Here is a 24,558-nt window from a genome sequence, read left to right as displayed (position 1 = left end):
CCTCATCAAGACTTGAACCCGCGACCTTCCGGCTTGTAGCATAGCCCCTCAACCAACTACGCTACCGCGTAGCCCCTATCAGCTGTTAGTAAAACTCTTTAATATCAATTTCCCATGAAAATCCTATTAGTGCTTCTCGAGCTGCAACATACAAACAGATGGACAAACAGGCATGCTTGTAGACGCCAGTAGAACATTTTGAAACTTTTAATTACGACCAAGGAAAGAAGAAAATCCATAACATATCTACGATTGTTTGGACGATATTTCTTATTTGTGATTAAATAGTTTCAAAACTCATAATCAACCAAGATTTTTATCAGATACTTGCCTACTTACTCATGGAACTGAGCCCTTCTTGAGGAACTGTCAAATCTGCAGCTACTCAACAATTTCCCAGCATTTTTCGGTACCCGAAGGTTTATTACCGTGCTACAAGAACCCTCTATTTGTCCCTATCCTGAGCCGGATCAATCCAATACATACCATCCCATTCTATCTCTCTAAGATTTATCTTAATATTGTCCACCCACCTATCTATAATAATATCAACTTACTAGGTTGTATGCACAAATGCAATTGAGATAATATTTCGGAACACGGTTGAATCACTGGAATGTAGACTGATTTAGAATGGTGGAGATAGCATTTTGGGAATGCAATCTTTATACACCTGTAATCTCTGTCGCTGAAGACGCTATTCATTTCTGGGAACACGTGGTCTTATCAGATTTACGTGAATATCCCATGTCACTGGAATACGTATGTTAACAATGCAGCTACAGGACACTGCAATCCTTATCTGTGAAGAATGGAAGAGTGAGGCAAGTACATCACTCTACAGCCCAATTCACTCCCAATCATGGAGCTGAGCCCTTCTGGAGAAGACACCGGTTCTGCAGCTACTCAAGAATTTACCAGCATATTATGGAACCAGAAGGTTTATTATCGTGTTCACAAGAGCCCTCTACTGGTCCATAACCTGAGCCAGAACAATCCATTCCATTCCATCCAATCCTATCTAAGATCGATTTTAATATTCTCTACCCACTACGCCTTGGTCTTCCCAGTGGTCTCCTTCCATCTGGCTTTCCCACCAATGTCCTTAGCATTTGTATTATATGATTGCTTATATTTTAGTCATTAAATGGATATCCTTGAATATTACTTATAGATGTATTCTAAAACATACTTAATTTCATGTAATCCAATACAGCAGTGTGTTTCTAACTGCAGTGCTCGAAAAAAAGTGCTGTCTTCTGGAATATAACGCCTTGAAGATCGCTGAAAGTCAACCGAAGTCTCGGAGAAAATTTTCACCTCCATCTTCAGGGTCGAAGGATAAGCCGAGGAACAAACCAACGTGAAGCAGCTGGAGAGAGCCTGCCTGTTGCACTCTGTTTGTTGCCTGTTTCATGCTGATTTCTTGCTTGGTTTATTCTTCGTCCCTGAAGACTGAGGCGATATATTCCTCCGAAACATCAGTTGACTTTCAACGGGCTACACTGCCTTGTATCTCAGAACCTGAAACCCCAAATATGTAAAGCTCGGTTTTGTGCTTATCGTTCAGGTGAACAGAGTGGTAACGTCCAAGGTCTGTATTCGGGAGATAGTCATTTCGAAACTAGACCGTGACACTGGCTATTCTGACTTAAATCATCCTGGTTTTCCTCAGTCCCTGTAGGAAATATATTGATTTAAATTTATTAGGCCACGACAGCGTCCTTCCGCACCCCCCAATCCTTTACTAATCAGTGATATTATCAATATTCTCTAGACACCGAAAGAGTCGCAAAATAACCCCCCCCCCATACACGCATGCGCGCACGCACGTACATCACTCTACTAACACATAAACTGAAATTGTGGGTCTTACTCCTTCACTTTTTTCTTTCATTATGCAGGTTACATTTCTTCGTTGTGCGTGTATGGTCAATAATGGTTGGCATGTTGAGGACAATAGCGATATCAGTAACCAATACTCCTACTGCAAAACCAGACAACCTAATGCCACAAAGTCCCAGGGTGGACACGAAGTTAAGCCCGCCTCATCAACCCCTGTATTCATAATTTACTCTTGAAACCTAGCTTAGGCCCAATGATATTGTGGCATATTTGTTCAATGCAAGAACTGTGGAGCCAGAGAAACAGCCGTTGCTAGGGAACGGCTTTCAAACAATATTAGCTTCTAGACAACAGCCGCGATACAAGCAACGGAACAGCAGTCGTTTCTAGGTAACGCTCGCAACATACACGCACGCAACAATAGAAGAGCTGTGTTCTCTGTTGTTTCGTGCCGAGAGGTCAAAAGCAGAACAAAGTCTAGAGCTTAGTTCAAAACCCGTAACTGTCTGACAGTAATAAAAATGTGGTCGTAAGCCCCAGATAGGTGCTTTTTCCAAGAGAGACTGGCCGACTGACCGTCGGTCGTAATAAGACTCAGACTAGTCCTTAGTTCATTTGGGAGACGGAGGCCAGCCAGGAATGGCGTGAGCGCGGAAGCTGAAAAATTTCCACTGTTATAGGCCGTTAACGGAAAACGACTACTGAAGACACTGCAGGTTGGAAAAGACTTAGTGTGTACTCTAGTGATTTTAAAATTGTGAAGATTAGCAATGGCGCTGTAATTAAGCGTCGTAAAAAGTCTTGTATGAAGTGGTCAATAAATCCAATCTCCAATCCAAACCCCGTCGACAGTTACGCTAACACGTGACAATATGTTCTACTCTTCATCTCGGTCTTCCAAATAGGCGTTTTAAAAGAGGTTTCACCACAAAAAAGTTCATACATTTCTTGTTACCATGTCCGTGCTACACGCCCAGATGATAGTAATAAGGGAAAAAATGCAAAACGAGGAGCTTCAGAATTTCTACATTTCGCTAAATACAATAAACCCTCGTTATAACGGGCCTCCTATAACGAACAAAAACCTTGCTGTGTACAATTGTGAATTTTTTGTGATGTTGAGGCAATATTGGCCAGAAAATTATTTAAAATACGAAAGGAACTCCCAATATAAAAACCTCTGTGTGATCACATTGTATGTTTCTGTGCTTATTGCGTGTACTGGCTATGCATCCTGTGGTGTACTTCCGTGAATAACCCTCCACTCGATTACAACGGACAACGGCGAAAAAGAACGCACAGCCCCCTCCACCCATTGGTCCATTATATTAGGATGATTAAAGCAGGGAGGATGAGATGAACAGGATGCGTTGCAATCATACGGGAAATGTGAAATGTAAACAGAATTTTAGTCAGTAAATCTAATGGGAAAAGACTGCTTGGGAGACTAACACAGAACGGCTACAATATTAAAACCGATCTCAATGGGATGAATAGGACGTGAGGATATGGACCAGATAAGACCCAGAGTATACATTTTCTGCTTCCAAGGAGGTGGGGAGTTTCTTAACTAACTTCCCGAATACCAAGTCCTCCAGAGTGACTTTGCTCTATGCAGCCAGTTCCTTAATATTAATATTATCATCTATAGCCACAGTATTGCACTTCACATCTTTAACTAAGAAAACGTAGAGCTATCCCTGTAGCAGGCCGTGGAGGTTCATAGGTTTGTGAGACGTCGAGGCTCTCACATTTTCTAGATAATCGGCTCACAGATGGTGTTGAGGTTGTCAGTCTTACGCGTCGGCCGCCCTTTACCATTAGTAAGATTCCTGGTATTCATTTCTGTTAGAGGCTGATCGACACTAGGGTCATAGTGCGGCTGGAAGGATTAGAAAAATAAAAAAAAAAATCCACCTCATCGGGACTCGAGCCCGCGACCTTCCGGCTTGCAGCACAGTGCCTCAACCAACTACGCTACCGCTTGCCCTCCCATCTATACATAGAGCTTCTAAATAGTCTCTTTCTTCCATTTTTCCTAAGTGTCTATTTATATGTGTTTCTTATCTTGTATTCATTGCTAATCCTTGCAATGGTTCCAGGCTCTTTTCGATTCACCGTCAGCCACCCCATCGCACGTGACATATTCATTCCGAAAGCGTTGCCGAATATACAAAAAGAATCCCTTAAAGTATTAATCACAGTTCTATGGTTTCCTCGACACAACTGAGGCCGCGCTGCAGCAACGTTAACAGGCATTCACGAATGGGATTTAGCTCGAATACGCAGGCTTCTGCAATGGAGCGCCATTTCATTTGTGTTGTCTCCGTCTTCGCCTGACGTCCATGGTCTGCCTGAAAGCGACCTGTCGTGCACCGAGAGATTAGAACCACAACAATCACGTGACGTTACAAAGGCGCCTGTGGACGGAGAGGGGAGAGTTTGAATAGAAGTAGAACTACTGCCTGCCCACCCAGAAACTACTATTGCTACCAGTGTTAGCGTGTGCAACAGTACGCCTATCAGCGTCCATGTACCGTTACTCAGCTCTGGCATCTTCGGAGGGTGACACAATTAACTTGCGGGTACGGCCGTACGTACATTTCTGTGTGAGATCTAAGTTGTTCACACTGTGACTAAGAACAGTAGTACCTCCATTTAAGTCTTGTAGAACAAGTTTCGGAGTAACGTACTGCCTCCATGTTCAGGACTGAAGAGTGAAAGTATCTAATATATTTTCACAATTCTCATTGCGCCTATTGGTTCAATGAGCGCTCCAAAACTTGCATGTTCCGTATTATTATTATTATTATTATTATTACTCATCGGCCCTGAAAATCAGTAAACTTCTACCAGACTACAAGGCGCGACATTAAAGAATACGGTACTTTGTTGATGTCTTGTTTACCATTTTCCTTTCTACCGCCCGTTATTTAGCATTAATTTAATTATGTACTTAATTACATTTAAGAGGCAGCGCCATAGCTCAAGCGGTTAGTCGCTGGCTTCCCATCGCGGCGATCCGGGTTCGATCCCGGGGTCTGGTCAAGTGGGATTTGTGGTGGACAAAGTGGCGCTGGGGCAAGTTTTCTCCGAGTACTTCGGTTTCCCCTGCCAATCTTCATTCCACCAATTGTTCCACAATCACCCTCACCTATCATCTGGGGCTGGTACAATAGGCCAGAAGTTGCCGCAGTACAAAGGTCTTAGTCCCACCCCACTAGAAATAAAAGAACAATTACATTTAATTATTTACTTATTTATCTCTCCTTCTTATTCTCTTTTTGTTCTTGTCAATGCTTATTCCTTCAATTATTTCTTGCTCTATTTCCCTAATTTTCTGCATCTGTATCAAGCTATTTCTCTTTCTTCTTCTTCATTTCCTTTTCTTCCTTTACTTTCTCTCTCTCTTTCTGTCTTGTTAAGAAGTAACACAATTTATGGGCTCGTGTTTTAATCTTCTCGATCCTCTGTAAAGTTACAGAGGTGTAACAATTACTGAAGGAACCCTATATGAAAATCCACCACAGCGAAGGAAAACTACAGAATTTGATACAGTATCTTACACATGACAGTCTGCGTAAAGAAGCTTCTGTCACTAAGAATCCCTTTTGGGTCTCATATGAGATGTGTTTACATGCGTTCTTTACAAGAATTACGTAAATCTGACGGATAATGAGGTCATGCATGTACATATGTTTCACTTCAGAGACAAGATATTATTATTATTCTTAACTTAAAGTTATAAGGCGATTCCACTTTGGTTTATGACCCATATTTTCTGCAGAACTTGAATCTAATTTTATAGATTTTCTCATGAATGTACGATGTTCCAGAACTTTAATGTGAAAATATTTTCGATGGAATGAATGTTCAACGGGACGGAAGGGAACAATTTCCGACTCGATTCCGTGTGATATCTGATATTGCGATTAACTTGGCAACAGCGCATTTATGTCTACAATAAATGACAATCGAGTCCATTTGTTGGATACGGATACAAATTTGGATTCGAGATGACGTCAGAATGAAGCAACATATCACGCAAAATAACAGACCAGATTCGTGCCTTCAGAAACACCGCAGATTTCCGTTCATAACACGTGGCAGCTCATTAACATGAAGTTAATCCTATACTTTGTACATATGCATAGAATAATCATCATATATATTTTAGCTTTCTTAAAAAAATACACAAAAACTTACGTGTCTCAGAGTCACAGACTGTTACAGAGTAAACGGCTGAAAGTTTTTAAGGTTAAAATTTAATAGAACTTGTGGCCTAGTTACAGAGAATTAATCATTATCTGTAATCTAATAAATGTTAGTACCCAAGGCTAGAAGCCGGAATAACGTATTCGGTATAACGACTGGCTACGAGCTGGATCACCGAGGGATCGGAGTTCGAGTCCAGGTAGGGCCAAAATTTTTTCTTTCTCCACGTCGTCCAGACCGGCTCTGGGGCCTACCACCCTTCTATACAAGGAGTATCGGCTGTTCTTTCTCTGGGGGTAAAGTTGCCGTAGCGTGAAACTGACCACTCACCTTCAACTAGTGCCGAGTTCATAATTATTTAACGATGCTTTATCAAATAGAGGAGAAGTCCTGCTATGTACAATGGACTGGAGAGGGCGGAACGGCGAGCAATAGACAGTGTCACGTAACTTCGAACAAGGCCCCGCATTCCTAGTCAAATCCCACGCATAGCTTGTGGTGGGAGGAGTTTCTTAACACCCGTTCTTCCACTGGCCGCCTGTCTCTTCTCACACACTCCACCCCCTTGTCTGAAATTTTTCTTCTGCGCATTCAAGGTTACTCTTGGCCTTGTTCGAAGTTACGTGACACTTGCTATACCTGCTTCTAGGTATAAAGCCCTGGCATTTGCACTGATCCTCGGAGGCGTTACTCAGGGGAACCCCAGACAGCTCCGTCGCTCTTCGTGTCTGTATGCAGGCACACAATAATTACAGTAAGCATGAGGAAGATATGAGTGATGGAATGCCAGCCTGCAGATCGCGCCGGGAGGCATGTACTGACTGAAGAATGCTGTGCTGATACCGGCAGGTTACTCAAGGTGAAACGCACAGAAGTCAATGTTTACTACGGTTTACTACAGCTGCATACAAAATAACTGACATTATACTATGAAAATTTTGTACATGAATGCAAATTTCTCTGTCAATTTGTGCCGAAGAAGCTGGTAATTGTAGGTCTCGAAAATACAAATCTCCTAACATTATATTGTAACATCCTGTTGCACTTTTCGCTCGGTGTCGATCAGTTATAGCATCACTTGCAACACCATGTTCTATAAAATTTATGAACATGAAAAGTTTAAAAGTTTAAACTTCACGTTTCGACCAATGCGTTCATCATCAGGTGTTAAAATCTTTGGTGAAGAAACCGCTGTCTTCTGTTGTCGCTTATGTTGTTAAATATACGAGTATAAGTCCCTTCGATGTGCATATGTGTTTATGTTGGTGCGTTGTGTCCTCTCTTGTTGTGTTTTCTCTGCGTGTCTTGTTCTCGAAAGTTTTCCAATGTTTTCGGGAACAAGACATGAAGCGAGAAACACAACAAGAGAGAACACAACCCATGAACTCAAACACATGCGCACATTGAGAGGACCTATTTATATTTAACAATATCAATAACAACAGAAGACAACAATTTCCTCACTGAAGATCATAACATCTGATGACCACATTGGTCCAAACACGTAGTGATAGACTTTTAAACCTTTGAAGTTAATAAATTCTATAGAACATAGTGTTGCATGTGAGACTGTAATATTTCGATGCAAAATCCAATCTCCTAAATCTTTTAAGGATTAATTTATAATATAATAATATATAAAGATTCAGTTCGTACCTCACAGGAAACAAATTACGTCTCCGCTACGAAGCCCAACCGGTGAATGTTGTTTAGGGAAACAGTCGCTGCTTACTGTGAGAACTGTACGGAACACACAGATACACTGCGTGGGCAGAATGCAGAACATGTTAAAACAGGTGGTTCATAAATAACTACTGGGCTTTAAAGGACAAAAATATGGTTACCCACGCTATGAAAAAGATGTGCTGCTTTCGAATCGATTCTTTTTTTACGGTATATCTTCCGTTTATGACTATGTTAATGATAACAAACATGTCCTGCCATCTCACGTCAATTTATGTTAACCACCTGCAGAACTCTGCATATTAAGTTTTGTCTCAGTGAAAATATAAAGCCAAATACCCGTATATGTCTTTCCTGAAGATCTTAGCGTCAAAAGACATAAGGATGATTTTAAATAAGCAGTTATCTTATTCAGAACAAAGAAAGGCCAATTTCATGATACTCGTATAATTTGTTTTATAATATTGTTTAAGGAGTTAAAATTAAATACGGTGACTTCGAACTGCTGCAGCAGATGGCAGCAGAGTGAAATACGAACCTGATATCTGCAGACCTTCAACCAAAGTAGCAGCGCGCTGTAGGAAACGAGACATTATTCAACCGAGCACATAATTAAGATATGTAACCTGCAAGAGGATATCAGATAAAGAGAGTAAAGAATATATATAACCTGTTGTAACTCTCGTTTTGATTAATGAGATTGGTCGATCCATCGATTCACGAACACGCAAGGCCCCTTGGATGGAAAACTTGCTGGCATACTTCACAACACAAAAACTGAACATCTTTTCTCTTTCAAAACACTACCCGGATTTTGATTAAATTTGGTATTTCGGAGCTATAAGTTAAATACTGTGGAGCAAGCTTAAGTTCTGGCCACACTGATCCAATATACGTACAGTTTACATTAAATAAAAACAAACTGTATCGATATATTGAATTTGAGGTACCAAGGCTGCGAGCATAAAGATTAGGACCTGTAAGGCCAGAAGCTTGTTGTATAAACAAGAAGTTCTGGGAAGAAATAATCGTCTACTTTCCTCAATACGACACGGACCGCATTGAAAACGATACGTCCCACAATTCTTCTATTGTTACTTGTGTATTTGTTGCAGCGGTAACGATTTTACTGAGCCGTTTCCTAGCAACGGAAGGATACACATACATACATATACACAGACCGAAGGGAGGGGTTTACGAAGTTCACTCTTGAGATGGGCTCAAGTGCCATGATATAGACCACGTTTCATAAAATGTGGTTTAGGTATCAAACGTTGATGGGGGGGGGGACATAGATGCATATAGAAAACACCGCTTTCCCCGTTGTTACAAAGGCATGTTTATCGCTCCGTTGCCTAACAACAGAAGTTCTGTTGTTCCGCGCGTTTGCTTCTGAGGAAATGTGCTTAGCGACTCACAGCCTAGTAATGGGCATGGCGCGGACAACATAGAAAACACTTCCTGCAATCCCTATTCTATTGTCGCTTGCCCGCATTTCGGGCCTTGCCTAGAAATGGGTCTATATGTGACAATACTAACAATTTTGTATCGGCATAAAGCCAATGAGGTATGAAGAACAGAAAATAACCAATTCGAAAGAAATATGCATATTTTCACGTATGCCTCTTGATCGTTGCACAGATAAAGTTGGCTCAAGCTATTAAGCTCCTCACTTATACTGGGGAGATGCTTAGTTCTTGTCTCGGTTGAGTCAGAGATTAACATAACTGAGGTTCTACACTATTGTTCTCATTTCCTCCCTGTCAGATACCAGGTCAGTACATTCAGTTAGGTCCCGATAACGAACCTCTGTGCTGTGGAACTGGACGTACACGTCACGAAATCTGTGTCGTTATTTCACTTCTATTTTTGATGGTAACGAAAATAAAGTCGCAACAAAATGAAAGGGCTAAAGAAACTACCTCTGATTACAAGTTTAGAATCTTGCTACTGAATGACGTCATTATCTAGGCTGTAGAGCGTCGGATGATATGAATATGAATTGGAGAGGACTTGGAAGGAGACAGTTTTGACAGGTACTTTCGACATTCTCCTGGAGGGAATGAGGTTAATATCGAAATCTCGGGATGACAGGTGTCTCGGTCGGGATTCGAAACAAATACACCCTGAATGGAAGTACGGACCAGTCTGTTCGGTGTCGTATCACTGACGTAACCTACTCGAACGTAAGATAATTTCGGAAGTGTGAAACAGTTTCTTGTGAAGTTATATAGACATGCTTGAAGTTACATTATTTTCTAAGTGCGCTAAGCAGTTTACTAAAAGAGGCGGTTCCATTTCGCACAACCCACGATAAAATGAGGCTTGACATATGACATTTTAGAAAATACCATAGTTCGTTTGCAGAGATCAGAGCGTGGTTTCCGCTAAAACGCCTTGCATGAGGCGAGACACAACAATGATATGCTGGCCGTACATAAATCAATACCCTCCTCAGTCAGCTCACAGGCCACCAGATATCTGGAACAGTGGTTCTCAACTGATGGTTCGCAGTCCGCTTCCCACATTCGATAACGTAAGGTACTTTTAGTAATTAAAATCTTGTTTGTCTCACAAATAAAAGTAAAGTTGTCCCTGTGCTTAATTAATTAAACACCAAGCCATGAAGATGTATGGAGGAGTACAGGTACAGCTCCACCATCCTTGAATTAGACACTGGATGGAGCTGAGTGGTCATATCACCGCCTTCCCCTGGGAAAGAGCCCCAGGTACCCACTGGATAGGAGGTGGGGTGGGCCTCAGATCCGGTCTGGACGCTATGGAGAAGAGAATAATCTTGTTTCCCTGTCGGGAATTGAAACCCGGCCGTCCAACCCGCAGTATGTCGCTGTACCGATTGAGCTATCCTCATTAAACGTAACACAACGATGATGTCATCTGTATACATTCACAGATGGCACCTGTGCCGAAGTTAGATAATTCTCCATAACTGACTGACTGTATCGAAATACTTCTTGAAAGCTGACAGTAACACAGAAGTGCAGGAAACTTCCAGTCATTTACGAAACCCGGGAGGTAATTTCACTCTTAGTCTTTCAAAGAGGCCACCCCTGTGTCTAAACCCTATATAATGTTACTTTCTTCCTTTAAGTAACGGGACTCCATAGCGTCGGATGGCAAGATGCACTGGAAAGGATTTAGAGTTAAACGGTATTGTAGGGTCCAGGCGTTTGATGACAGAAACCAAAATAAAGCTCAGTCAAGACGCCAAATGTATTAAACAGGATTCGAACCAAACACCTACAGAGTGCATTACTGTCAAATTAACCTGTTCAGTCATACACCATTTTGTAAATGACGGACGTCAAATTATTCCGGAGGGATGGACATCTCGGCTGGTACAGCGAGAGTATGGACGTCTGGGATTCGATTCCGGACAAGGGACAGAGATTTTTCTCTATACAACAGCGCCCAGACCGGCTCTGAGGCACACTCAGTCTTCTGTTAAATATGTACCGGGGGTTATTTCCCTGAGGGTAAAGCCACCGGGGCATGATGCTGATCACTAGAGCCGCGGTCAAAAATGGAGCTATACCTCCAATTCCCCACATGTCTTCATGGCAGAGTGCTTAATTAATTAAGCATAGGCACAACTTTACACTTACCATACCTTAAGCTTCTGCCGATCACAGTGGCCGCGCGGTCTAAGGTATGACCTGTCTTCGCTCGCTCAAACACTGGGAGCGTGGGTCTGAATCCCACTTGAGACTTGGATGTCTGTGTGCGTTTATTCTGTGTTTGTGGCGTCCTGTGTACAGGTAGTGGCCTTGTGACAGGCTGATCCCCCGTCCAAGGAGTCCTACCGACTGCTTAAAAAGATAAATAAACTGAAAGAGGCCAAGGTCCAACAAAGGGCAGTAAAGCCACAGATAGATAGATAAATATATAGACAGATAAACAGATAGATAGATAGATAGATAGATAGATAAACAGATAGATAGAAATATATATAGATAGCTAAATACATATCTAGATAGATAGATATACAGAAATATATATATATAGATAGCTAAATAAATATATAGATAGATAAATATATAAATAAATAGATAGATAGATATAGATAGATAGGCAGATAGATAGATAGATAGATAGATAGATAGATAGATAGATAGATAGATAGATAGATAGATAGATAGATAGATAGATACCTCTTGTGTCTGTATAAAAGTAACGAAACTCTGGTGAGACACCAGATGAGGCACTGTCTGCCGGCCGGTGACTCAGATGGGCCACTTTACAGGATTCCGACCTGAATTCTTTCTGGGTCCACACGGCTGTACGGTGTCAGGATTCAAAGCCAGAACAAGCGAGGCGCCAGTCCTGGTCTATTTGTTTTTAAAGATAATGACGCATAACCTTCTAACTTTCGGGTGTACATAAATCCTTTCATGCCACAACGGGTTCCATCTTCAGGCGAAATCAGAATGTTACTTCATACACAACTCTCAAAGAGCTTTCTCACGATGGTTCCGCTATTAAGACAGTACGTAAATCACGTAAGGTTATCCCTCTGCTTAAATTAAGCACCACACCGTGTAGATGTATGGGGAAGTGGAGTTGTCGCTCCACTATTCTTACCTTGGCAACTAGATGGAAGCGAGTGGTCAGCTTCACTCTCTTTCCACGTTACCCCCAGCGAAACAACCCCCGGCAAACGATGGACAAGGGGCTGCATATGCTTCAGAGTTCCTCTGGACGTTATGGTGAAGAGAAACATTTTTTGCCTCTACCGAAAATCGAACTCATACTCCTCAGTCGTCCAGCCTAGTCACTAAACCAACTAAGTTATTATGAACATGTTGAAGTACTACTATGAGAATGAGAAATTTTGTTTCTAAGACATTGCAATATATTTAATATATAATTTACTGCCTCCATGGAACAAGGCCCTTCTCGGAAAGCGAAAATACACCAGGTACCTCTTTCACAAAATTCGGAAGAGCAAGTTGACTGAAACGTTAAGACTTCTGACTTATATCAGGGAGATACGCGTTTCGAATCTCGGCCGAAACACCGAAAAACCTAACTTAGTTTTCCTCAGTCCTCTCAGTCAATTTCCGGGACATAATAACAAACTGGGTCATCGATGCCTGCCTCATCTTTTTCAGTTCATTGGTTGCTAATCATATGGACGCTATACACTGACAGATGCTAACAGTGTCGGTAAAGAAGCTGTAAATAAATAAGCTACGTTTCTTTATGACTGACTGTGTGCGTGTTATGCACCCACAGAGGACGTGGTTACTGTTAGTGTCAGGCAGATGGCGTTACTCGTCGCACGAAGTCGATATTTACACACTTTAACATCTGTGACAAATAAAAAGGTTTGTAAAGAATACGAGAGAAAGAAGGTAAGAGAGGCATAGAAGTTTATAAGATATTTCCTCTTAATTTTTGCTCTGGGTTTCACCAGTTACATATAACCTTTTAAAGACTGATTTTCTTTTAAATAATATATAGAATCCAGTTCGTACCTCACAGAAAAAACATTATATTTCCACTACAAAGCCCAACCGATTAATGTTGTTTAGAAAAATAATCGCTGTTTATTGTGAGAGCCATAGAAATAAATAAATAAATACAATCTGTAGGCAGAACGCAAAATACTGGTATATTAAAGCAGGAGGTACATATAGAACCACTGGGCTTTACAGGGCTAACAGAAACTAAGAAAGAAAGAAAGAAATGTATGCACTACAGGCCAAAAGTTCATGAACACGGCCCTGGTTATTTTAAACAATGAAGAATTCAAGGCGCGTTGATCAAATTTATCATTCTGTTAGGTCCAAAAGAACATGCATTGCTAAACCTAAGATTATCATGGCATGAATTAGCATAATGCTAGCAATGAATATATTTTCAAACCCGCCTTGTAACATAAATAACAACAGTGATTATCGCATCATGTAATATTCATAAGCACACGCCGTAAAATTTTCAATTAATATGGTAAGGATGGTATTCAGAAGAACTTTGGTCACAATGAATCTCGGTATGTATTCTTTCATAAGCTCAGCTGTAAACCAAATTTGGGCACTCAGCATGTTTTTAAATTAACACAAGTTACCGAACACATGTTGCTTAAATAAACTGATGTGGAACATTTTTCATCGATCCTTCACGATGTAGGGTTCCATTTAGACCTATTATTATTTATTTTAACTGAAAATGCGTTCTTACTAGGTGGCAGTGGTATTACAGTAAGACACAACACACAAATACAGACATCACACAAAATAACACACCACGATCAAACAAAACACAACATATAAAACTACACAAACAATAAAGGACTCAATACACATAACCAATACAATGCAAATTCGAATACAACTACAACAAATACAATTACTACTACAATTATATAAATTAATATTAATGAGAAATAAGCATACTATAAACAGTAACAGTAATGAAATAGGTAATGTCATGAGCTTATTCAGTCACAGTCATTCCACTTCACTACACATATGTACCGCTCATATTCTCACTATAATTTATTTCCCTTAATTTCACTGTATGTTTATAAATTTATAAAAAATTAAAGTAATTTATGAAGCTGCAACAAAGATTTTAGTAGTGTACATCATTAAATAAATAGATATTCTACTTTAGTCAAACACAACTATTTAGGAACTAAGTCGATGATGATATGACATTAACCATAATGATGATAAAAGCAAGAAAAATTTAGTCACATGACAGTTGCATTTGGAAGAAATTGAGCTGATCCGGATAATAGTCAATCTTAATGGACTCTGTTGCAGTTCCTCCAGTTCGTTACTTTATGTCAATATGTTGCTAGTATCTTTTACTGTATTTTCAGTTGTGTACATCGTATTGTCTGCAGGTGACCAGAAGTAACGCACGTATTAAATACGTTCACAGATATACGTAGATGTTGATATTATATCAGACCTATAAAACTGAAGGCGGAAATATTCAGACTTTGCGTTTTGCAATGTCGGTTAATATTCTCACGTCTCTTTCTCTTTATTGTCGCTGCATGTTTCGGCCTAACCGGCCACAGTAAGTGAGCAGCAGATTCCTTCATCACAACAGCCTGTACACCTGAAGATGACCGGACAGGCCGAAACATGTAGTGACAATAAAGAAAAACGAAGAGACGACAGAAAGCGACGTTGCACATAGACGGCAAAAAGCGGAACGCAAAGTCAGATGCACGCAGTGCAACAGGCTGCTGCAATTTAATATTGTGAAAAAAGAATTGCTTTTTAACGTTGCATTGCTGCTTAGTATCTCATAAACGTTTTAACTGAACTTCTGAACCTTAACTAAGGATCTTGTATACGGACAGAGAAAGGTCACACAACATCGCTTTTAACTGATGTGCAGTATAAATTTGTAAACTTTCATTGTAACAGACGCAGTAAAGCATATTTGCATCAATAAAATCTGAAATAAACGACTGAATAATAATAATAATAATAATAATAATAGTTGCAGTAAGAATAAAATTCCTTATTTATTTACGTACATACTCACCATCACATAGGCAAATTATAAATTAAGCACGATCAAAGAGACAAAAAGAAAAAAATACAAATAAAATTTAGAACAAGGCAACTTATACAGACAACAACCACACAATCAGTGCAATCACATTATATATGATGCGATGACAAGAAATATATTTATGTACACATATACGTTCATTATTCCTGACTATAATTAATACTTTAACAATAATAATAGTTATAATAATAAAACTATATCAACTAAAACACTGGTTTGTAGCCGTTCATGCATTTGATCAGAGATACTTTCTAAGTTCATTTTACAAGCTAGGTAAAAAATAAACATTTCATTTCACAGTTATGGCACAAATGCAAATACAGGAACTAGTAAGTAAAATAAAGCAAAACGAATGTGGGAAATTTATACCATTTCATAATAAGGTAAATATATTTCGGATCTAATTTCTGTCATAATTTTAATTTAAAAACGTAAGCTCTCCGTCGTGATAAAAGTATGTGACAAAGGATGAATGATAAAGTAAGAGAGAAATCACGTGACTGTCTCCGTGACGTAATGAAACAGACTGGTAGAACATATCCGCCGCTAATTTCATTGCGATTCGGGGATGTACAATTTATCAAAACCCAAACCTTAGAAAACACGGGTTAGATTAGCAGACTCTACAGGGCAGTGTGTGGGAACGCAGTTAAGTCTCTCCCTCTCTCAGATAGTGTGCACTAACTAAAATTAGGATTTCTCACGATGCAGTAAGGGCAATACAACACCAAATAGGAATAACGCAACGAACATCAATCTATACAATTATTTAAAATTAAGAAAACGAACTACGCAGGCAAATTATCTGTAAATGAAAGATACCTGGCGCTAATGGATCACATCAGTGGCAAAATCTATGCTAATTTCAATTCTGCTTTAACACTGACGGGGGAAAAAGAACATTCAGAATATTACCGTGAAGGGAAGACTCGAAGTCCTGGCCCACAGGGGCAACATCCACTTCCGGTCCGTTTCCGCTTCCGCCTCACACACCAGTCTTGCCCCATAAGTATTTTAATTTATAACCAAAAGTCACTGATTTCCCAAATTACACCAAATTCGAATCCTCATTTTGCTAAGTCTAAAAAATGTGTGATATTATCCGTTACCATCTTTCTCATAACACAGGAGACAGTCAAAGATAAGAGCCGACAGCAGCAAAACCAAACACGACTTAAAATATTAAGTGAAGTAAACATCTTCTAAATATTATAACTGATTCACAGTGTCAAGTACAAGGTATCTGAAAGACATTTATGAGTATATTAGAAAGTTAACACATACACAAACAGATAAAGAAACAAAGCAGTAAAAATGAAACAAAGCAATTGAGCAGCGGTAAGCGTTGTACTACTACAGCCACACAAACACGCGTTATATTGATGGAGTGGCTTCTCCCGGGCTAATGTTGCCAGCGCATCGCAGTGGCAATGCCCCGAACTACGCATACACCAACACTACTCTGCCTGCCATCTTGGATTCGAGTTGTTCCATCCCCCTCTTAACCCTTCTTGCAGCATCCCCCTTTGCAGTCCATAATGGACAAGCAGGTGCAGCGAAAAACAGAATTATAGAGTATATTCCTTCTTCTCGTTCGAGAAAAGTAAGTCAGGAGTGTATTCCTTTGGCTGTAAGAATGGAAATGTTGTTACATTTTCACCATTCCTTAATGTACGTTGTACACCTTACTGCAATTCTCTGTCGTAAGAGTTAAATGTAAATCATGTAAATGCAGGTGTGATGTGGCCATGTTAAGCAAAAGCACGCTGGAGACAGTTCCTACGATGAAGGAATAAGATTGTTAACGAGATAGAAATTTCCGCTGCTCCATACAGTATGGCGTCCCATATCCCCTTTAAGGGTATACTCCACTTCTGACTGCGAAATGGCCAAACGTTACGCATTCTGCATCTTACGTTTTAGGATCTGATCAGGTGTTTTACTGGAATGTGCAATGCAGAGACATTCAGTATTGTGTCATGTTACATGCTGCGAGTTTGTAGGCTAGAACTTCCATTGCAATCGTGTTCCGAAAGCTACAATATTTTATATCATGACAATCACATATAAACGGTATTCTGTTAACAACTGAAGTATATTGTGTAGAAATGCATCCTGTTGTGTATATACAATAAACATATATAATTTTTACCGTACAATACTTTATTATTTATTTACGTATAAATTATTATTATTTTAAATGGATGAATAAATAAATAATAAAGTGTTTTTGCTTTGACGGTAAAAAATATAGGTTAACTGAAATATAAATATACACTCATACATATATATATTGTCCTTCCGTCTCAAATTCAACTTTATTTTCCTTTTACTCCTCATCCTCTTTGCTACATGTTTCGGCAGTACTCGGTGCCATCTTCAGGCAACTGTTTACCTTGCTAAAAATGTACACGGTATTTAAAATGAATTAGTGAAAGATAAAGTTAAACATACAACATGAAGGCGTATGGGGGAATGGATGCCTTTTAGCAACAGAAGCAACTCCATATACAAAACTATAATTTTGTCTGTGGTTCTGTTTGGGTGTGAAACTTGGTCTCTGATAATAAGGGAGGAACATAGACTGAGGGTGTTTGAGAACAGGATGTTGAGGAGAATATCTGGACCGAAAAGAAATGAAGTGACAGGAGGTTGGAGAAAACTGCGTAATGAGGAGCTTCATAACTTGTACTCTTCTCCAAGTATAATTAGAATGATCAAGTCAAGGAGGATGAGGTGGGCAGGGCATGTAACACGAATGGGAGAGAAGAGGAATACTTACAGGATATTGGTGGGAAAGCCAGAAGGGAAGAGACCACTGGGAATACCAAGGCGTAGGTGGGTGGACAATATTAAAGTGTATCTTAGAGAGATAGGATTGGATGGATCTGGCTTAGGATAGGGACCAGTGAATGGCTCTTGTGAACACGGTAATGAACCTTCGGGTTCCATAAAATACTAGGAAATTCTTGAGTAGCTGCAAGATTGGCGGCTCCTCAAGAAGGGCTCAGCTTCTAGAGTAAGTAATTGAGCTTCTCAATATCTCTGAATGATTCATTTCCACCAATGTTAATTTCTTCTCACACTGATCAGATTCTCTTAAAACGGTGTACTCGGAAAATTAAAATGTTGCCAGAACTTTGGGATTTATAATATGAAAATGTTATTTAATGATTGTGGATCAATTTCAAGGGTTACGTCAGTCTATCAAGATGGAAAGATGATCATCAAAGCTGAAAAGGCAACTGTTTTCAGGAGCTGGACAGTTTGAAGGTTCTATACCCCGGCAGAGACCTAGAGGGACAGAGGAACCATAAAGAATTCTGCTGAGTATAGACTTGCTATGTGTGCATAAGCCTGATATGGGTGTTGGTGTGATAGGCTTCAAATTGCTATCAACCGACGAAGTGTCGTGTCGACTGTACGTAAGCTGGAAATAGACAAGACTCACTTTAATCTTCTTAAAGTACAGTGTCTGTTACATGGATCGCCTATACTGGCGCCTGCGCTCAAGAGTTTGGGGAAAAGTACGGTCACGGGCCATCACATGGACACCTCTGGCACACACAACGTTTATAGTTCTATTTTTGGAGATACAATGACGTGTAACCTGTTGGAAGTCAGCCGTCGTTTCGGAGGAATATATGTGGCATCAAATTTGAGGATCGAAGAATGAGCCAAGCAAGAAATTAGGACAGAGCGTACTCTGCTTGTTATCTGCTTTCAAACCCGTTTCTTGATTGGCTTATTCTTCGATCCTGAAGATGGAGGCGAAATGTTCCACCGAAACGTCATCTGACTACACGACATTCTATCCCAGCAGACAGAGCTCTTTATAACTATCGATGTGAGAATTTCTAAATCCCAAAATGTTTATAGTGTACGCGGTAGAGTAGTGGTTAAGGCACTTTGCTACAAGTCGGAAGGTCGACGGTTCAAATACCAATGAGGACATGGGATTTTTTCAATTGACCTAATCCTTCCTAATCGCACTAGGCCCTGGGGTTCACTCAGCCTCTAACAGAAATGAGTTCCAGTAATTAAATAAATAATTTTCCTGGGGAGTAAAGCGCGGCTGGCGCGTAAGGCTGACAACCTTACCGCCATCTTTGAGCCGATTGTCTAGATAATGTGGGACCCTCAACGTCTCACAACCCTATGGGCCTTCATGGCCTGTTACAAGAGATAGCTTTACTTACTTACATATGACCTGAAATAGCTGAACTTTGGGCTTTTCACCACATTGGAACTAATAAAAGTATGCCTTAATTTAATAATATAATTCAACTTAGGAATTAGGTTGGCATGACACAAGCACAGAGAAAGACCGAATCCATATCGATACTAAATACTATTCTTGGATGTTATATCGATTTATCGATATCGACATCCCTACTTTAAAAGCACTAAACCGTGACGAGTGGACGAGACGTTGTGATGGATCAGGGGGAGTAGAATTCGTAATTTGAGGAGCTGCCAGTGACGTAACTGCAATTTCGGTTGAGCCGAGGGGAGGATTCCAGTTGAAAAGCTAGACCTGATGGAACTGAGACACAGAGCAGCACTATCCACTGTCCCGACAGCAGCGCTCGGTGCGGCGTCAGTTCGTATCACGGGTGACTGGCCTCAGTGAGAGACAGTAAGAGGATTCTCTCGTGCGCTTTGGAATAAAGTAAATTCCCTAGGGACTACACAGTCAAATAAAACACAATAATCACGTGACGAAAAAGCAAAGCTACTGTTCAATTCTCTAAATGGGTTTGACACTGTAGAATGACCCACTATTTAGCAGAGCACCGGATTAATACGTATGGACTTTTGGTGGTCATAAGGGAATGTTTTGTAGGGATACTCCAGTTTTATACAAAATTAATATACCGGGCTTAGTGGTATTCTAACTCTGTACCAAAGTCCACATGCCTAGCTGTAATTTATTAGTTTTGGCCATTAAACCGAAAGACAAATGAGCATTTTATGTAACGGCTCTTTGGTTGCTTCATAATCTACAAAAAAATCTCTAACAAAATATGTTGTTATGTAGGTATTCCTGGTACTTCCGTAATGATTTAGTCCTTTTTCCGGAAACAAAGAGCAAATTTCGAAACTTGAAACTAAGCCCACCTGAGTAAGGCAACTGAAGGAATTTATAGGTCAAATTTCAAGCTAAGAAACGATGTAGTCTAATTTACGTACACTCACTCGACATTTCGAGTAATGTCTCCTTTTTTTATTGTGCCCAGTAACGATAAATTCGAACATTTTCCTGATAATAACAGAGAGGATATTTTAAAGTTTTGTGAAAATGGACTGTTATTAATCATAAAATTATTACGTTAAACAATGTCCGCTGTCTGATCTACATTTAAAATTACATGACGTTTCGGAAGTTGGGCGTTCTTCCGTCATCGGTTGCAAAACAAGGAAAGGATGGTATTGAGCTTGGTGCCTCGGAGTTAGTCTCCATCACCGAGAAACGTAGGGCGTTCTAGACACGGCGCATACGGTTATACAGCCAAATATCACATGTAGGAGACCGAGATGTAAGCGAGAATTAAAAGACACCAGAGACATCTGTTGCTTAATTACACAAACAATCTCAAGTCATCTGTTGTAATCTGGGTAAGCCATTTGTAGTTATAGACCGATGGGTTGATTCCACTAGCAGTAAAAATCTCTGGGGCATTTTAAATGGGAGGAGAGACAGACACCCCTCTCCGAAAATGACTTAGCCACTTTCTGGAAGCTCTCAGATTATCTTACTTTTGTTTCCTTTTGTGGTTATTTGACAACATTTTCAAAAAAGGTAGTTGTCCCTGTGAATAATTAATTAAGCACCACGCCATGAAGACATATGGAGGATGGGTGTAGATTGATATTTTCTTGACCTCGGCACTAGCTGGAGATGAGTGGTCAGCTTTACACCCCGGCCGCTTTACCCCCGGGGAAGGAGCCTCCGGTGCTTATTGGATAGGAGGCTGGGTGGGCCCCAAAGCCGGTTCCGACGACGTGGAGAAGAGAAAATTCTTGACTCTACCGGGACTCAAACACCTACTCCTCTGTCGTCCAGTCTGTAGCCAGTCGCTGTACCGACTGAGCCACCCTGTCTCCTCAACATTATATAGTCTCAGATGGCAGAATGACTGTTGAATGATGAACTAGAAAGAATTTTGAAGGAAGTGGTCGTGGCCATGGGAGGTTTAATCCTGGCATTTTCTTGAAGGAACTGAAGAAAAACATGAAATATCTCAGCTAGGATGTCCTGCACTTCAAATAATCGCGCCGTATAATAAAAATAGGTTGTTTCTTGAAATAACTTCTCACAGAAAGGGTTCATTTCTCTGCGTCTCTCACAATGCAACATCTATCTGCTGTTCACCTTACGCGCTTTGTTTAATCCTGTCGGAGCTGTGATAAAAGCAGTTGAAAGGGCGCATACTGAAGCTGAAGAGTGTGTGTGTATGTGGGGGGGAGGAAGTGGGCAGTCTGCTTCGAGCGTGCGCCCTTCTCCATTTTCCCCATGACTTCCTCACGTGTGTTATCCTACAGAGCACCCGCAGCTTCTATAGTGAACCAAGGGGTGGCCCTAAACCTTTGTGATGTCAATACTAGAACATCTTAACTCTTTAAAGCCCAGTGGTTACTATATGTACCACATGTTTTAATAAAACTAAAATTCTGCATTCTGACCACAGGATGTATTTGTATGTCCCGTATGGTTCTCATAATGAACAGCGACTGTTTCCCTAAACAGCATTAACCGGTTTGGGTCTGTAGAGGAAAGGGAATGTGTTCTCTGTGAGGCACGAATTGAGTTTATTTAATATTTGGAAGAAGAGAGCTTTAGATAGACCTGGAGGATCTGAGGAAGTCTCCTAGAAATTTCAGTCAGGATAGGCGGTGTTCCGTCTGGATTCGAAGGTACAGCCTCCCAAACACAAGTCTAAAATCGTAACTCTACGCCAATCCACTCCGTATCCTTATTACTTCAAAACGTTTAGAGCACACTGGTTACTATATGTACCATCGGCTTTAACACATTAAAACTCCGCATTATGCTCGCAGTTTTTTTGGGGGGGTTTTGTATTGCTCTCACAATAAACAGTGATTTTTTCCCCCTAAACAGCACTAAACGCTTCAGCTTTGTAGAGGAAATGTTAACGTGTTTCCTGTGAGGTATGAACTGAAATTTTGTTTTGCAGCATGCAGACGCGTTAAGTAATGACTCGGTAAACAACGCCCGATGCTAGGCAACAGATTCCTAACAAAACAATTTAATTGCAGCAATAAGTGGTGTTTTCTACCCGGTCTGTGCTGAGGTATTATATGCAGTAGAAGTCTAGAGTTTAGAAAGTTGTGAGACATTCACCAGCAGGTAAAGATATAAACAGAAGACATTGTTTGGATCCATTACCAGAAAACGGCTAATGAAAACAATCTGAGAAGACTTCGTATGTGCTGTAGTGAACAGATGAGTACATGAATTAGGGACAGAGTTATAATTACTTGTAATTACTATCTGTAAGAAGTCAGATAATCAAATTACCAATCTAAACCCACACATGACTGTATAATATTTAGAAGAAATGAAGAATTTAAAGGATATTGTTGTGAGAGAAAAAATATAGGTCATGGCTCTCGCGAAGGCCGAAACCAAAAATGACTCTGCTAAAGGAAGCGAGCAGTAATTTACCAGCCAGCAGTTTTTAGAAGGTTAAAGTGGACAAACGGAGAAGTTCATGAAGGTAGGCCTAGGCCCACTGGGGCTGTAGTGCCAAGGGGGAAAAAAAGTGGACAAACCATACGATACACCTATCCCAGTTTCTCAAGTAGCAAATACCACTAGAGGCTGCAACTTTTTTTTTTCTTGGTACTACAGCTCCAGTGGGCCTAGGCCTACCTCCATGAACTTCTCCGTTCACTTCGGTTTTCTAGATCTTACACATTCGGTAGGACTCCTTGGGCGGGTGATCAGCTCGTCGCAAGGCCTCTACCTGTACACAAACACAGAAAAACTTACACAAACATCCATGTCCTGAGTGGAATTCGAACCCACGATCCCGGTTTCCAAGTGAGCGAAGACAGTACATGCCTTAGACCGCTCGGCTACCGTGACCGGCTGAGGCTGCAAGTTAATGAAAAATGTATTCGGAACAGTATACTCGTATGAAGGTTCATTGGTTAACGGGGCTTTTTAGATTAGTTACTGCCACTGTTTAAATTTCTGAAGTAACATTGCAGTGGTTCCTAATGTAAAATTCTTGTGTCTCCCCTCCCCTTCAGTTTACGTTTAAACATAAGGATGTACTTATGGAAACTATTACAAATATATTTACTTATGTATACAAACGAGCATAATATATTTCACACTGAATACATTATTATTTCATCTCTAAAAGTGTGAAATATATATTAAATCTAAAGGTCTATCTTTTCGAATGTAACGCTATGTAGCCAATCGACGTTTCGGATCAAATTCCTTCTTCAAATATGAAGATGGAGGAGTCGCGTTCCTCCGAAACGACAGTTGACTTTCAACGGACTACAAAACACTTAGTAGCCATTGCTGTGACAAACAAAAATCTATTGATTCCAATCATGAAAATTGAAATATTTCTTAATTATTATCATGAGTGTTACCATCATTATTATCATAATTCTCCACCTGATAAGGCGGTAACGTCCATACTGTTCTCACTTTACAGTATTCATTAGTGTTAAATATTTCATGATGCATTCAGATACTTAGTTTAGAATCTGTAGTTTTCTGGTCTGCCATTAAAACCGCAAACATTACAATATGCAGAATTGTAAGTTTACCTATGGTTTTGTATGGGAACGAAACGTCGAATCTCATACCAGGGGAACATAGATTGCGGATGTTTGAGAACAAGGGGTTGCGGTGGACAGGTTTCTAGCTACAGCCCCTGGAGCCAAGCTGTCTACAGAGAGACATTCGAGTGGATTTACTGACTTGCAGAGACGAAATTAGTGGCTAAGCTTGTGCAAAGTTTCACTTCTCTGATTTATCCTTACCAAAACTGTATCACTTTAAATGTGAAGAAAACTGCATAATGAGGAGTTTCATAATTTGTTCTTTTCGTCGAATAGAGTGGTTAGGTAAAATATAGATTGTCCCTGTGTTTTTTTAAATTGGGGACTACTGAAATGTGGAGGTATTGCTCCATCAATCTTGACCTCGGCACTAGTTAGAGGTGAGTGTTCAACTTCATTCTCCAGCCGTTTTCCTCCGTGGAA

General features: G+C 40.3%; 1 protein-coding gene across 5 annotated transcripts in view; it reads right to left on the bottom strand.

Moving 5' to 3' along the window:
* LOC111875623 (cAMP-specific 3',5'-cyclic phosphodiesterase) overlaps positions 1 to 24,558 on the bottom strand; it is a 796,526-nt gene that overhangs the window by 468,906 nt on the left and 303,062 nt on the right. Inside the window, exon 1 of one of the 5 annotated variants that reach the window (XM_033755883.1) lies at positions 16,219 to 16,325. The exons of the other annotated variants lie outside the window; for them this stretch is intronic. Within the exon in view, the coding sequence (XP_033611774.1) occupies positions 16,219 to 16,310 (92 nt within the window). The 5' untranslated portion in view covers positions 16,311 to 16,325. Of the gene's footprint in view, positions 1 to 16,218; positions 16,326 to 24,558 lie in introns of those variants that run through there. 5 annotated transcript variants of the gene reach the window in all.

This window comes from Cryptotermes secundus, unplaced genomic scaffold (genome assembly GCF_002891405.2).
Source record: "Cryptotermes secundus unplaced genomic scaffold, Csec_1.0 scaffold141, whole genome shotgun sequence".
NCBI classification, from domain to species: Eukaryota; Metazoa; Arthropoda; class Insecta; order Blattodea; family Kalotermitidae; genus Cryptotermes; species Cryptotermes secundus.
The sequence above is the reverse complement of the archived record's forward strand: the minus strand, read 5'-3'. Positions and strand labels throughout refer to the sequence as shown.